The 17,400-nt window shown below is 37.6% G+C and overlaps 1 protein-coding gene across 1 annotated transcript in view; it reads right to left on the reverse strand.

Annotated features, from left to right (window-relative positions):
- SPAG6 (sperm associated antigen 6) overlaps positions 1-17,400 on the reverse strand; it is a 77,581-nt gene that overhangs the window by 40,840 nt on the left and 19,341 nt on the right. Inside the window, 6 exon segments of the mRNA XM_036345150.1 lie at positions 307-376; positions 378-448; positions 1,610-1,764; positions 1,767-1,779; positions 2,673-2,854; positions 2,857-2,877. Coding sequence (XP_036201043.1) covers positions 307-376; positions 378-448; positions 1,610-1,764; positions 1,767-1,779; positions 2,673-2,854; positions 2,857-2,877 — 512 coding nt within the window.

Raw genomic sequence — 17,400 nt, forward strand, 5'->3', positions numbered from 1 at the left:
TATAGTCAGTCCTTCAGGATACAAATACACTGAATATTTCAATACAAGTAATACTAATACTCAGAGGTATGGATATTTTGTAGATATTAAATACTGAGTAAAACTTTAAACTGCCTACAAAGTAAAGCTTACTTCAAACATTGCTTTTAGAAACTTACTAATTAGCCTTGAAAACAGGCTGAAAAATTCTTCAGGTTCCTTTCACTCTGGTCAGTTACATTTTATAATCTATGGGAGAGTATTACTATGGTTCTGTCTTAGAATATCTCACTGCAATAACTAGATGAAAAGCAAGCAAGAACAAACATTGCTAATGATCACCGCCATTGCCAGGTTCTCAGAATGAGCCGCCACGTAACCAAGCATCATGATGCCTTATGTTTCCTTTGCAAGATCCAATGCAGTCAATCATGGCGGCAACTGCTGCGTTCACTGTCAGCTGCGAAAGCTAAGGGAAATGTTGATGTTAAGGGAAAGGAAGGAGAGTGCGGTAATTGTGACTGTAAAGCATAAGATGATCTTTAAACATGGATTTAATATTGCCAAACATTTTTACTTATGACCTAAAAACACCTGGTGAAATTTGAAATATGATTTAGTGAAATTACTCTACTTATTAAAGAAATATACAAGTATAATAATCCTATTTTGAATGTACAAATATACCCACTGTATGGAGCTTATTCTGTGCTTCAATTTTCATGCAGCTATGGCACAACTTTTATCCCTATTCTAATAGATGTCAAAATTCCTCACCTAGACACTAAGCCTAGGGCTAGTTCATAACTAGCTAACTACTGAAAGCCCCAATCACAATTGTGAGTATGAAGCAGATTACTCACTGAATGCTGAACGACAATGTCAGACTTGAAGTATCCTAGCCTAATTATCCCCCTTGCGAACAATGGTTACTAGCTATTTACACTTTAAAAATAAGAAATCTCAACCAAGATGTTAGGTGAAATAAAGAATGAGGACTTTAAACTTTAGTGAAATGAAATTGATTAGTCGTAACATACACAGGAAAAAGATACAACTGCAGAATCCACCCTATTCCTTTGGCATCTAAGAACTCAGAGGGGGAACCACCACATAAGAGCAGCTACTAGAGGAGTCACTCTGGGCTAGGGGCCTGGTGGTCTCTCCCCTCTGGAACTGGACAACCTCTTACTATTCCCAGCTGACCTAAAATGACAAGAATGGCAAAGGTCTACAGTCCCCACAATCTAGAAATGGAAAGCAGGAAATGATTAGAAACTGAGATTTCTGTCTCAAACTCCATTGATTTAACCCAGTAAGGTTCTCAACAAGGGACACTTTTGTCCCCTGAGAAATATTTGGCAACATATGGAGACACTTTCGACTGTCACAGTGAAAAAAGATGCTACTGGCAGGGGCCAAGGATGCTGCTAAATATTTATCCTACAGTGTGCAGGGCAGTCCCATACAACAATTATCTAGTCCAAAATGTGCAAAGTGCTCACAATGAGAAGCCCTGACCTCGCCAAATCGTGTGGCACAGCACCTGGGCCTTGTATACAAACTGGTGTTTTACTTTACAAAGAAAACTAACTAATATTATTGTGTTTAAAAACCTTTTTATTTTTACCTTGGGTGTATGTTGTGCAATCTTCTTAATTAAAATAGAAACATTTTTCTTCACGTATTCATCTTTGTCTCTCAGGCAGGTAGGTACAACTGGAAAAATCTCTGCTTTAGCCACCATTTCTGCCAGACCCACAGACTGTTTTGCCACCCGAGAGTGGAAAGGACCTGAGGCTGTCAAGCGAAAACCAAAATAAAACAAAGCATCACATAGAGTCCACTGCAGAGATCAGATATAACTTAAATAGCTTAATATGGTCAAATTCCTTTATAAAAAGAAAAAACAATTACATTTGTAACATAACTTAAGATTTCTGAGTTTTGAGACATTCTCATCCTAGTCTTATACCTAAATACTGAATTTCTTAAATTCCCTGCTTTCCAAATTAAATGTCTTAGTTTTCTGTGGACTATTTAAATCTCTATCACAGATGATCAAAGAATATGACTTCTGGGTAAATTCTATTTCTTAATTATGTAGTACTTAAATCATTAATTTACAATACATGTGGCAATATAGTACAAAAAAGATCAGGCAGAACTAACATCTTACTTTTGGTATGATGCTGTAACATTTCAAAGAACTTTCTGTGTATGCTTAGTTAACATTAGCAATTTCAAAACCTTATAGGATATAACGAATTATTAGCATACAAAAGTATAATTGGTGACTATTAACTGAAAATCAGATTTTAGAAAGCTATAAAAAACAAACAAACATAAATATGACAATTTTCATAAGAAATTTAAATATAATTAGTGGTGAGCTAGAAAACCTTTAGGTGCCTTCCCACCCTGATTAATGAGATTCAATCATTAATGTGATTCCTTATTTTAGCAATTAATGTTAGTACTAATGCTACCTCTAATTTTTAACATTGCACAAATTTTCCCCAGTCATGTCTTTATTATATAATCCTTACAGCATAATTTCCACACACTAAATACATAATATAGTCACATCTGTTTTCAATAATAATTTATAAATTATTTTTGAAAATATATTAAACCATACACATTTTCCATTAGATTAACAGAAATCTGTTTTTTAACTTATCTTTAAATACCTTTAATTTAGCAGCAGGGTTCAGAATCATCTGGGCTTAGTGAGCAGTAGCTCCTGCATCCACGACTGTCTGTGCTAACTCTGGAGAATGCTTTGAAATATCACTGAGGTCCGAAGCAGCAATCCTTTTCAAAGCAATTTCTGGCTCCTGGATACAAAGTACTAACAGAGGAACTGCTCCACATCCACCACAGCTTGTGACAGTTCTGTGGGTCCAAGAAAAGTAATTAAGTGAGTATGGGTGACTGACCCTTGTGCAAGCCATTTTTCTCCCTGACAGATACAGCAAAGAAAAAAAGGGGAGGGTACTTCACTGTCTCGACATCTGCATTTCAAATCAGCCTTCCTGGTTTCATAAACCATGTGGACCAATCCTGAGCTGAAAAGAATACAGGTCAATAGATGGACCTCCATTTACATGAACACATTTGAGGTAGATTAGGCTGAAATGGCTTGTTATTCTTTTTTTTTTTTTTTTTTTTTTTTTTTTTAAGAGAGTAAGCAGATGTCAGCTGTTTAAGCTCTGACAATTCTGCACTTCTCGGTAAGCAAGCTTTTTATGCATGGTTTACAATAACAGAAAAAGTACCAAAAATTTACCAACCACACTAATTAGGCAGTATTTTGTACTATTTACATGAGTAAACATTAACATGAATCGTGTGCTAATAATGTTGAGTTTTAAATTCCATTCATCTTACAGTATTTTTAAAAGAGTTTTTAAAAATATTATATAAAATTAAAAGGTGCATTTTTATTATACATATAAAAACACTTTCAAAATGAGATCTATGACTAAACAGCATACTTTAATATATATAAATGTTGATGTTAAGATATTTATCTTAACCATTTTACTTGTCAGAAACAAACATTTTTTGAATATACACATTGATTTACTGTGTGCCCAAGAATAACAGCTATAAAAATAACACATTTTAAATTTTAGATAATGAGAAATAGGCAGACCCATATAATATGTATGTAGAAAGACATCTTTTGAGAAGCATAAAGCACAACACATAGTTACAACATTCTACTTTCATTATATTCATGGCTTCCCTTACTTAATCACAGATACCCATATCTATAATCTCTTCTTTTCAAATTATATTTTAATTTTTCCACATATGTTGTGCCCTGACAATTTATGTCTTAATAGCCAAACTATCCATTCAGCATATCACTTAAAATCTTTAAAAAATATATGGTGTTTAATTTTTCAAAAGATGGGTACTACCACATTATCTAAAAGGGAATAATGTTAGAAAATACAAGTTAGCATCCAATATTTGTTTTTCTTAAATTATTACAACTATCTTAGAAGTCCCAATATTGTATAAACCATTCATTCTTTCATTAAACAAGTATTAATGGAAGGTCCGTATGTGCCAGCTGCTTTCAATGCTGGTGTAGATGACAGACTTCTACAAATTAACACTACATTGATTAGCAAATATGTTTCAATTTAAAAAATCTAGTGTGAAATATGAAATACAATGAGAAGTCAATATGTAATATAAAGAACCAGAGGCAGATAAAAATGTTTCTTTTAAAAAAAGACAGCAGCAACAGCAGACTGGAATATCAACCTAGTATTGTAACATTCCCCAGAAGCATCTCTGAGATTCTACTGCAATTGCATGAAGACCAACATGACAGCAGGTGAAATAGGTGATCACTGTTTCTCTCTCTCCCCCATCCCACCCAAAGAAAATGGAAAGAAATATAAAGTGTGATATTATATGTGATTTCTAGATATAATTTTCATATTTTATGTTAATTATTAACATGTTAATTCAATTCCATCTAAATTTTACAGGTGTTGTAATATCAGCTTTATTGTATATATTTTAGGGCACCTAGGAGATATATATATATATATATATATATATATATATATATATATATGGCTGAACATTTTGTTTCTAGAGAGTATAAGGATTTGTTCATATATTTATGCATTTTTACTTTTATACATAGTTTCTGAGAGTCAAGAAAATGCAGGAGACTACAACTGCTTAAAAGTACTATTAATAAAAATTTAATGTTCTTTAAAAAAGATCCATTATCTTTGTGATCCCCACACATTCTATTCTTTTTTAAAATGTATTGATTTTAGAGAGAGAAACATCAATTTGTTCCACTTATTTACGCATTCATTGGTCAATTCCTGTATGTGCCCTGACCAGGAATCATACCTACAACCTTGGTGTATCGAGATAACACTCTAACCAACTCAGCTACCCAGCCAGGGCTTATCCTTTTCTTTCTTTTTTAATCCTCACCCAAGGACATGCATAGAGAAAGGAAAAGAACTACAGAGAGATCTATGTGAGAGAGAAACATTGATCAGCTGCCCTCAGATGCTCCCCAACTCGGGGTCAAACCCGCAACCCAGGTATGTACCCTGACTGGGAATCAAACTGGCAACCCTTTGGTGCACCAGAAGACGTTCAACCAACTGAACCACTCTGGCCGGGCCTTATCATTTTTCTTAAATAACAAAATGCTATATCCTCTTTTACCTGAACTCTATAATGTTATTAAAAAGGCAAACACTGTTCTTTTAATTTGTTACCCAATTCCATCCTAAACTGTCTTCTGTTCTCTCTAGAGTAGTGATGCTACATGTGGGGAAAGCTGGGATATCATTGAAGAAAGATTTATCATGAAAGTAATGAAGCATTCAAGGACCTGATTGGAGCTAGTGATTTTGTGCTTGTGATTTCCTATAATTTACATCTCCAAATTTAGACAATTCTACAAAACTGGTATCTGCATAATGCACACCCTACTATACCACAGGCTTTTTCAACCTACCTCCTATCACTACTCTTTCTCCTATGGCATATCTTTCTCATCTTACCTACTATTGCTTCCTCTGGCATTTAGATGCCAGGGACTGTTGGTGTCTACCCAACAGCCTTTGTCAGCCAGGGCATGGGCTTATGAACCAATAGTGGCCAATGGGATCTGAATAGAAATCAGCAAAAAGCATCTGTAAGAAGTTTTCCTCAGTCATAAACAGAGATACACAGGAGGAAACACTGCCTCTTTGCTAGACATGAACATGTCTGCTAATGGCATCTGGAACTCCTACATCCATCTTGCAATTATAATGAAAGAAATGACCAATATGCTGAGGATGGCTGAGTACAACAATGAAAAACACCTGGGTCTTCCATGACACTGTTCAGCTGCATAACCAAACTTGGAGCTGCCCTGATTCTGAACTTTTGTCATCCTATATAATAAAGAGGTAATATGCAAATTGACCCTCACACCCTCGTGTCACAAGATGGCCACCCCCATGTCATCAGATGACCGCCCCCATGTCATCACAAGATAGCCAGCAGGGAAGGGAAGTTGGGGGCGACCAGGCCTGCAGGGGAGGGCAGTGGGGGCGATCCGGCTGGCAGGGGAGCAGTAAGGTGTCAATCAGGCTGGCAGGGGAGTGGTTAGGGCAGCCGTGGGCAAACTACGGCCCACAGTCTGGATCCGGCCCGTTTGAAATGAATAAAACTAAAAAAAAAAAAGACCGTACCCTTTTATGTAATGATGTTTACTTTGAATTTATATTAGTTCACACAAACACTCCATCCATGCTTTTGTTCCAGCCCTCCGGTCCAGTTTAAGAACCCATTGTGGCCCTCAAGTCAAAAAGTTTGCCCACCCCTGGGTTAGGGGGTAATCAGGCTGGCAGGCAGAAGTGGTTAGGAGCAATCAGCAGGCGAGTGGTTAGGAACCAGCAGTCCCGGATTGTGAGAGGGATGTCTGACTGCCAGTTTAGGCCCGATCCCACAGGGCCTAAACCTGCAGTCGGACATCCCCCAAGGGGTCCCAGATTGGAGAGGGTGCAGGCTGGGCTGAGGGACACTTATCTCCCCTCCCCCCACTGCATGAATTTCGTGCATGGAGCCTCTAGTTTGAAATTTAAAATGTCCTTATTGTTTGAGCCACTTGTAGTTGATAATTCTGTAACTTACAGCCAAAAGCATCCTCATGTAATTCTGTCCTCTTTTGTGTTTAGTATAAGTGCATATTTTCCTCTCTTCCTTTAGTCCTTGAGTGTTCATTAAGTGCTTACTATGTGCTAGAAACTTGACCAGATGTTGAGGAAGCAGAATAATAGAGTAAAACATTATCTGTTCTAAAAGACTCTGCTAGGTGCTCAGAAAAAAAAAAAAACAGTGACCCAAGAATTTATCTTTCATATCTGAAAATATCTTAGCCTCATTTTAAATTTTAAGTGAATCTTCAGGAAGTATTTTTTTAAATCCTCACACAAGGATATGTTTGATATGTTTTACTAATTTTAGAGAGAAAGGGAAAGAGAGGGAGGAAGATAAAGAGAAACATTGATGTATGAGAGAAGCATCATTCAGTTGCCTCCTGTATGTTCCCCCACCAGAGATTGAACCCGCAACCTAAGTTGTGCCCTGACTGGAAATCGCACTGGCAACCTTTTGGTGCTTAGAATGATGCTCCAACCAACTAAGCCACACCAGCCAGGGCAAAAAAGATTAATTCTTAAAAATTACACCTTCTGCCTGGCCAGAGTGGCTCAGTGGTTGAGCGTCAACCATGAACCAGACGTCAGGGTTCGATTCCTAATCAGAGCATATGCCTGGGTTGTGGGCTTGATCCCAGTGTGGAGCATGCAGGAGGCAGCCAATTAATGATTCTCTTTCATCATTGATATTTCTATCTTTCTCTTCCTCTCCCTTCCTCTCTGAAATCAATAAAAATATATTAAATTTTTTTAAAAAAATTACACCTTCTATTGTGCAATAACAACTGACATAATCATATACTATTAATACCAAACAAGATTAGTAGTAGTTATGCAAATAAAAATGCAGAGAAAAAGAAGCTATATGCTATAGCAACATATTACAGTATTTACACTGGGTTGATGGTACTATTGGGGATATATTTTTCTTCTATTTGCCAAATTTTCTTCAATGTAATTACATATTTCTTTTCCTTTAGTTGATTTTTGGGGAAAGAGAGAGACAGAGAAACACTGTCATGAGAATGAAACATCAATGGGCTCCCTCCTGCACATGCCCCAACCAAGGATGAAACCTCACTGAGAATCAAACCAGCAACCTTTCAGTGAGCGCACTGAATGACACACAACCAACTGAGCCACACTGACCAGGGCTGCATATATATATATATATTTAAGTAAAAGATATATGAGCATGTTTTTTGTCCATGCATGTAGCTTTTGCTAGGGCTAACTATATTAACATATTGTGGACTAGTAGTTTTATTGCTAGCTTTACCCAGCGGCCAGATAAGTTTCTATTGAATGAGTACAAAAAATGTTTTACATAAATGTTAAAGACACACTTTAAAATTAAATACCCATTGCATTTTGAAGTTATTAATTACATGTTCTTACAAGCTAATATCTTTTTAAAGTATGATACTTTGTAAAACACTGTGTAATATGAAGCAAGAATTTTTGTGATCGGTCCACAATGTGTTAACATTACTATAACAATCCTATATAATAAAAGGCTAGTATGCAAATCAACTGAACAACAGAACCACCAGTCACTATGATGTGCACTGACCACCAGGGGTCAGACGCTCAACATAGGAGCTTCCCCCTCGTGGTCAGTGCACTCCCACAGAGGGTGCGCCATTCAGACAGAAGCCAGGCTCACAGCAGGGGTGGCAGGAGCCTCTCCTACCTCTGCAGCAGCACTAAGGATGTCTGACTGCTGGCTTAGGCCTGCTCCGGGCCTAAGCTATCAGTCAGATATCCCCCAAGAGCTCCTGGACTCCAAGAGGGCACAGGCTGGGCGGAGGGACACCCCCCTCCTGAGTGCATGAATTTCATGCACCAGGCCTCTAGTAAATAAATAATAAAAGAAGAGACAAATAAACATAAACATGTTGGCTTACTTCTCAATATGGCAGAAAGTTTCTTATTTTTAAAATGGTAGGAATCGCCTGGCAGGATGTGGCTCAGTGGTTGGGCATTGATCTATGAACCAGGAGGGCACAGTTCAATTCCTCGTCAGGCCCAGGCTGTGGGCTCAATCTCCACTGCGGGGTGTGCAGGAGGCAGCTGATCATTGATGTTTCTGTCTTTCCCTCTCCTTTCCTCTCTGAAATCAATAAAAATATATTTTAAAAAGAAAATGGTGGGGATGTATGTCTCCTTTAAAGAAAATATTAAGACTATGTAATTATTCTTCAAAGAATTTCTAATATACACTAAAAATATTATCCATTTACTTTTTCACACTTCCCCTCTTGCCTTAATCCATGCCCACTACATTTAAGTTAAAATATTACATTTTTTAAATGTTAAGGGTTATTAATAATTTTTAACATTTTTAGATTGCAAATTGTCAGAGAGAATAAACTTAGTTGCACCTTCCATGGTCAAAAAATAATAAAACCCATTTATTACTTACATTGTAGACAACTGAATATACAGTCTTCAAATTTGCTGGTCAGTTGTTTTCAACTAGTTCTAACTAGTTCTATTGGACCTCAGGAATAGGTCATTGTTGAATGAAGGAACTGAGGCAGACTCCTCAACAAGGGTTGGTGGTAGGGGTCATCCCACCACAGTTCTGTCTGTCTCAAATTTTCCATGGTTCTTTCTAATAACATTTATGAGGCTTAAATTGTTTGACTATTAATAATGTGAAAATTTGGGGTGACAACTCTGATTCTTAAACAGTTGCTTTCTTCTTATTTTATTCTTCATTGTTCTTGGAACACAGATTTTTGTTTTCAGATTTCCCCCACATCCCCATTCTATATAATAAAAGCTTAATATGCTAAGTGTCCGGTCATCCAGTCATCTGTTCAGCCAATCAAAGCATAATATGCTAATGATATGCTAAGGCCATTCAATCACTCCCTATGACATGCACTGACCACCAGGAGGCAGACACTCTAACCAGTAGGTTAGCTTGCTGCTGGGGTCCAGCCAATCAGGACTGAGTGAGATGGGCCGGACATGCCCTTGAGTCCTCCTGAGGTCCCTCTCTGGCTGGCCAACTTCTTGTGTCCCTCCCCAGCCTCGATCATGCACTGGTGGGTTCCCTCGGCCTGGCCTGTGCCCTCTCGTAAGCCACGACCCTTTGGGGGATGTCAGAGAGCTGGTTTCAGCCCAATCCCACAGGCCAAGCCAAGGGACCCCATTGGTGCATGAATTCGTGCACCAGGCCTCTAGTAAAAAACAAAAGACTGAGCTTGTAGTGCTCTCACTGACAGGTGTGAAGTGTTACCTTTTAAATGGGTCAATATCTTTTATTTAGAATAATAAAGCTCAGTATAACTTCAGATTTAATTTTAAAACAAAACAAGATGAATAAAAGGGGGAACTTTTAAGATCAACAACATTTATAAAATTAATACTATCTAAAGCTGGATGAATGGATTATTAAAATGACTTCTTGCTGACTAGAAGGGAAGAGTGCAGACAGGCATGCCCAGCAACATATAATAGGCATGACTGTAATGGGTAAAACTAGCTGAATCAGGCAAAAGTGATTTTGTTTTAGTTCCCACAATGGCCTCAATCCCTCCTCTTAACTGTTATTTATGGCTAGTTCTTTGTGTAGATTAAGAGTGGTAACTGAAATGTCCACAAGGCCCAGGCAAGTAACTAGAATAGTGAAGCCAGAGGGTATAAGAAAAATACCCAGTTGAGGAGCAGCAATAGACTGAAAAGTGATGGCACCAGCTACAGAGCAGCAGTTACTCAGCTTCAGCACAGTGTGGCCAGGTAGGAATATACTGTTGTCAGATCTTTGGATTTTTTAAGAGAAGCCAAAAATCTGATTTTTAATGTGAAATTGCCTGGTTTTTAAGTGTTAGCAATTTTTAAAAATTTTTCTTTTTTAAAGAATGCTGTGGGAGACAACATAATGCAGGTCAAATAAAAAACATCCACTTGTGGACCAACTACAGCCTGCAACTGCCATGTATAACCGAGGCTTACCCCTCATACATTCTAAAGGGCCTTGGGTGGGGGTGGGGGTGCTTTCTGGGTGCGGGAAGGTGATGTTCTTTCTACCTTTGATTCTTGCAGTCATGTTTTGGAGTCATAACAGAAGAACCACTCAAGTGGTTACATAGAAAATAAAAAATAAAAAAAGATGAAAACCTAAAAATTGGCCAAAGGGGGGGTGTAATCTAAACATATTAATCTCAACTAATCTTTTGGTTCACAAAGCAGATATAGGAGAAAATTAAAGCAAAATTGACTGATCCATCATGAGAACTCATAAAAAGAACTCAAAATGAAGAGATCCTCCAAAAGGAATAAAGGAAGGAAATAGAGAGAGATATCTATGTATTTAGCAACCTAATTTAAAAATAATCATGCATATCAAACACCTCAGTAATTCTAATTTCTTTTAACTTTATTGCTTTTTAATTTATTTTTTCAAACACTACTTCTAACTCACTATTCCTAAGCCCTACAAAAAGTTCTACAGTGGGGCCTTGACTTACGAGTTTAATTCATTCCGTGACAGAGCTTGTAACTCAAATTACTCATATGTCAAATCAATTTTCACCATTACAATGAATTGAAATGCCATTAATCCATTCCGGACACCCAAAAAACACCGCAATTGTTTTGTTACATGTTTTTAAATAAGAAAAATGTATTTAAAAATAACGAATATTGTATAAAAACACAATACTGAACAATAGAATGTAGTGCAATAAACTTGTTTTATTAAGTTTAATGTACAGCATTTACCTTGGAGATCAAACAACTTAAAGATGCTGATGAAGTTGGAGGAGAAAGGCTGAACTGAATAACTGAATAACTGAATCTTATTTGCTGATTTTTGCCCTTTTTGTCACGCTTTCATCACTTTCATCTACAGGAGTTTTTGATAAAAACCTATCCAATGAGATCTGTTTCATCCTCCCTTTCAGAATATTTCTGAAATGAGTTAGGCAAGTGTCATTAAATAGCTCCATCGCACGCCCAGTTGCAATTTTTTCTGGGTGTTTCTTTTGAATAAAGTCTGTAAGTTTCTCCCACATTCCTAACATTTCCTTTATCTCACCTATAGAGATAACCTCCTCCTCCTCCGTGTCATCTATTTCCTACAAAACCTCCGTGTGCTGCTGCGTCTGTAGCTCCTTTAGCTCCTGCGCTGTCAGTTCCTCGGAGTGCTCCTCGATGAGCTCGTTGATGTCACCTTCCTTTATATCCGCGCTCGCTGCCTCACCATGTCTGACAACGGAGTGAATGCCGGTCCTCTTTTTAAAATTTTCAAACCAGCCCCGACTGGCTTAAACGGCTCGCCTGATGCCTAGTCCATTGAAGTGCCTGGGGTCTGCTGCAGCAAATCAGCATAAATAGCTCGTGCCTTCTCGCAGATTATAGCCTTCGTCACGGTATCTCCTGCGAGCTGCTTCTCCATTAACCACACCATTAGCAGCTTCTCCATATTTTCATGGATAGATGTCCGCTGTTTAGAAATTATTGTAACGCCGTTGGCTGGAGTTGTAGCCTGTATCGACTCCTTCTGCTTCAGTATGGTGCAGATCGTAGAAGTGCTACGCTCGTACTGCTTCGCCAAGTCGATTACACGCACACCTTGGTCATGTTTTTCGATAATTTCTTTCTTTAATTCAATGCACATCATCCGCTTCTTCTTCTCAGCACTGTCCTTCGCACTTACTTTCTTCAGATCCATGGTTGAAAAAACGAAGTTTTGCAAAATAACTGCAAGCACAAATGTGAGCACAACACTGATGCTTCAACTAAGAGCTAACTGCTTAAAGTGAAGGAGTGAGACACGTGATGCTGGGCTGATGTTGTGGCGTTCACTGTGATGTTCGCTGCGCCAACTAGCGGTGGGGTATCTGAAGCTGGCTCATAACCTGAATTTTAGCTCGCAACTCAAAGCAAAAAATTGGCCAAGAGACGGCTCGTATCTCGAAAAACTCGTTAGCTGGGACACTCGTAAGTCAAGGCCCCACTGTATTTTGTTTCATTAAAAAGTAAAAGAATGTCAAGAATTGTCATTTATCCAAATTTACGTGGCCTTATTGATCAGTTTAAAGATAGGTTGGTATTTGTATCTAGCTTTAAAACATATAGCTATATCCCTTCAAAATCTTTTTGAAATATAGCAGGTCAAAAATATATTTAAAATGTGGCTACCGCTTATGATGTTAATCTTATGTTATAATAGTCACCATACTCAACCAAATTTTTCATGATTTGATGAAATTATAGTAAAAACAAATATGTTGTTGCCATTGCCAAAGCTGTTTATATACTGCCCATACTCCAATGTGATTTTATAGTGAAGAAAATGAATTACTTGGAGTCAGAGCTTTACAAAATATATTTTTGCACCTAAAATTTTTTCATTTGTTTTCCACTTGCTTTTATATAATATTGCAACCTTGCTTTTATATAATATTCACCTACCTACAATTTGGCATTCTGCTTTTTAAAAACTTAAATGAAAAAATGCATATTTTAGCATTCAAACTTCACTGGCCCCGGTTTTAGATAAGTCCCTGACTCAAGGAGCTCAGGTCATGGAGGAGGCTAAATAGTAAGGGGCCACTGGTGCCCGGGTGGAATTCTCTACAGAGGAAGGAGAAACAGAAAAGGGAGACAGAAATGAGACTTTGGTCTATGGCCATACCACCCTGAATGCGCCCGATCCCGTCTAATCTCGGAAGCTAAGCAGGGTCGAGCCTGGTTAGTACTTGGATGGGAAATGAGAAAGTCCAAAGCTTTTAATAAGCTAAAGTCTCTTGTAGATGTTTGTGAAATGCTAATTAAAGTACTTTCAAATTTCAGTAAGTACACTATGCCTAATGTGCTTCTAGAAATTCAAATGTAAATAAATGTAAAATATAAATAAAAGTGTGTTTTCCCTCAATATCTAAAAGATGTTAGGAGGATTTATACACTGACTGGAAAATAAATCAAGTTTGAGAAACAATTTTGTTCAGACTTAAAAAATACATTATGGCCGAAACCGGTTTGGCTCAGTGGATAGAGCGTCGGCCTGCGGACTGAAAGGTCCCAGGTTCGATTCCGGTCAAGGTCATGTACCTGGGTTGTGTGCACTTCCCCAGTGGGGGGTGTGCAGGAGGCAGCTGATCGATGTTTCTCTCTCATCGATGTTTCTAGCTCTCTATCTCTCTCTCTTCCTCTCTGTAAAAAATCAATAAAATACATTAAAAAAAAATTTAAAAAAAAATTAAAAAAAAAAAATACATTATGATGCACTGTTCAAACCTGATTGATGAAACCACTAGGATACAAACACCCTTCTCTTTATTCACTCAGCACACACATTTAGTGACATTTCTTGCACAGGGAACAAGCCTCAGACTAAAAGAATGTTAGGGGCCAGTCCAGCAGTTGAGCATCAGTCCAGGAACCAGGAGGTCACCTATTCAATTCCCAGCCAGGTTGCGGGCTCAATCCCCAGTAGGGGGAGTGCAGGAGGCAGCTGATCCATGATTCTCTCTCATCATTGATGTTTCTCTCTCTCTCTCTCCCCCTCTCCCTTCCTCTCTGAAATCAATACAAATATTTTTTTAAAAAAATAAAAAGAATGTTATGTGCCATCAGATAGAGAAATATTGTGTGGGGTAGAGGGCTAAGTGTCTCAAATATTTTTTGGTGATTATAGTGATAATGGTGATAAAGAAATTGTTTGCTAGCCTCATATATAAAGTTCTCAGTGAGTTAGGGATCTGAGATTACAGAGTTATATTTTATTGCTCCATATTCTGAATTGTAAAAAAAAAAAAAAAAAAAAGCCAAAAAAATTTCCCAGAAGATTTTATTAACCAAGAGTTCATAACTTTAAAAATCACAATAGTCGAAACCGGTTTGGCTCAGTGGACAGAGCGTTGGCTTGCGGACTGAAAGGTCCCAAGTTCAATTCCGGTCAAGGGCATGTACCTGGGTTGTGGGCACATCCCCAGTAGATGTGCAGGAGGCAGCTGATCGATGTTTCTCTCTCATCGATGTTTCTAACTATCTATCTCTCTCCCTTCCTCTCTGTAAAAAATCAATAAAATATATTTAAAAAAAAATTTTTTTTAAATCACAATAAATAAAAATACAGGAGAATTTACAACATATGTTTTTACTAGCATACAAACTAACCCCTAAAATGACTAACAAATTAGGTAACTACTGAGTAATGTTATAATTAAAATGTTAATGTTTAACACACTTGGGTTCTCTTCTCTACCCAAAGAACATAGAAGAGACATTTCTTTTCTTTTTTTTTTTTACTTATTTTTTTCTTTATTGATTAAGTTATTACATATGTGTCTTATCCCCCCATTGCCATTGCCCTCCCCCCCCCCCCGCTCGTGACCTCACCCCCCTAGTGTCTGTGTCCATTGATTATGCTTATATGCATGCATAAAAGTCCTTTGGTTGATCTCTCCCCCTTCTCTCCACCCTCTCTTGCCTTCCCTCTGAGGTTTGAAGGTCTGATTGATGCTTCTCTGTCTCTGGATCTGTTTTTGTTCATCAGTTTATGTTGTTCATTATATTCTGCAGATGAGTGAGATCATGTGATATTTATCCTTCTTTGACTGGCTTATTTTGCTTAGCATAATGTCCTCCAGGTCCATACTTTATCTTTTTTCATTTACACCTAAGTAAATAGGAGAGTATTTGTGGAAATAAATACTAGTATTAGAATAAAAATAGGTGTAATATATATAATCTCATAAACATAATTTGCCTCTATGCATGTTTTTCAAACCCTCCAGGATAAAAAAAAAAATGTTATAAAAAGAAAAAGATGGAACAGAAATCAACATTATCTACAGGCATCGGTGAAGATAGTTGTCTGTAGGGCTTTTAAAATAATTTTTAATTACCAGGCTCTTGTCCCCTTCCCCCATCCATCCTTATCTACTCTAAGTCATACACTACAAAGTCCCTAGTTAACTCAGATATTTCTTAATAACATGTGGATTTTTAAAAAGTTAATTACTGCTTCCTAAGCCTCTTCCACACAATTTATGATGTTGGTAATTATATATAGGTGGTAAATGGCATGAGAAGAATATTTGCAAAAATTATGAATTTTAAAATTGCATTCTCCTTTAATCATTTCATCATTCTCTATAAGGGGGTAAAGAATCAGGCTGGCCAGCTCTGAATCTTTCCTGACATTATTTACTTAGTGAGTAGGAAACACTCTACTAAATGTTTCCGTAGTGTCCACACCAGCCATTTCCTGGGAGCACCACTCATCTTTGGCTGCCACAATCTCCTCTTTTAACTGCTACTTAGCTGGAATAAAACTCCTCACTTGATTTAGGTCCTAAGGATATAAATCAGGTCTATGAGAGAAAGAATAGTCACACATGTGGGAACCAGCCATCAGGGATTAAAACAGAGGTATCTGGTGAGACTTTCAAATAGAAGAAGGAGGTTAAAACAAAGAATTATGAGCTCTCATATACTTTTCTTTCTCACACCATAAAAATGAAAAATCTCTGAAAGGTTTTGAGTAACTGCCAAGCAGTTCTACCATAAATTGCTATCTGACCAGAATAAATCCTGTAACCTCTCTACTTCAGTTTCCTCATCTATAACATGGCAATTCTATCAATAACTGAAATGTTTTAGAACACGTAATCAAATACATTCCGGTTTGCCAGCTTGAGAACAGCCAAAATTTACAAGAGACCAAGTTTACAAAAGACAGCATTTTTAGCTAAAGCTCCCAAAATAAAAAATTAGAACTTATTTTTTTTTAGCCCAAATGTAGAAGATCATTCATACATAAAGTACTTATACGACTCCTCCTTCCTCACACTTCCAGCCAATATATAGGCTATTGTCTTCACCTCACCAAGTACTCTAATTGCTGCCACACTCTGAACAGGAGTTCATTGGAAGCACTCCTCCACAGCGCTGCTGTGCTGCAAACAGTAACAAGGCCAGAGAGAGGCTGCCAGGTGGGAGCAGGAAGGAGGGCCAGGAGCAGAGGGAAGCACTTTTCTGGGAAGCACTGTGGCTCCACAGCCCCATGGTTCCTTCTGCCTCACCCTCACACTTCCAGCCACCAGGGTCCTCGCCTTACTACTTGTACCTCCAAAGCAAGACTAATCTTTAGAAACAGTGAGAGTTTTGACATTGATTAGAATAATTCTGCAGCGTGGGAAAGTGGGTAGAAGAAGAGACAACCAATACGAGAAGAATTCTTTCAGCCTTTATTAATAAGCAGGAAAAAATATAAAGAAATAACATCTTCAAAGTAAGAGGTACTTTTATCAGTGTATTCAATAACTGGTGGTTCAATCATAAAAATTTAGCTCTAGCCAGTTTGGCTCAGTGGATAGAGCATCGGCCTGTGGACTGAAGGGTCCCAGGTTCGATTCCAGTACCTGGGTTGCGGGCTTGATCCCCAGTAGGGGATGTGCAGGAGGCAGCCAATCAATGATTCTCTCTCATCACTGATGTTTCTGTCTCTCTCTTCCTCTCTGAAATCAATAAAGAAATATTTTTTTAAAAAAAAATTAATGACACAATTTGAACAGAATTTTAAAAAAAAAAAACACTTGCTATTTGTAGTTGTTAGCCCCCAGTTCCCTTTGGTTATCAGTAAAATACTTTAAAATCTATACATAGAAGTAACATTTAGAAATTGTATTCTTGTAGAAGGAAAAGTCAGATAATGTCCATTGGTTTCTCTTCTCTATTAATTGTATGTTAC

The sequence above is a fragment of the Myotis myotis genome, unplaced genomic scaffold (genome assembly GCF_014108235.1).
Source record: "Myotis myotis isolate mMyoMyo1 unplaced genomic scaffold, mMyoMyo1.p scaffold_m19_p_1, whole genome shotgun sequence".
NCBI classification, from domain to species: Eukaryota; Metazoa; Chordata; class Mammalia; order Chiroptera; family Vespertilionidae; genus Myotis; species Myotis myotis.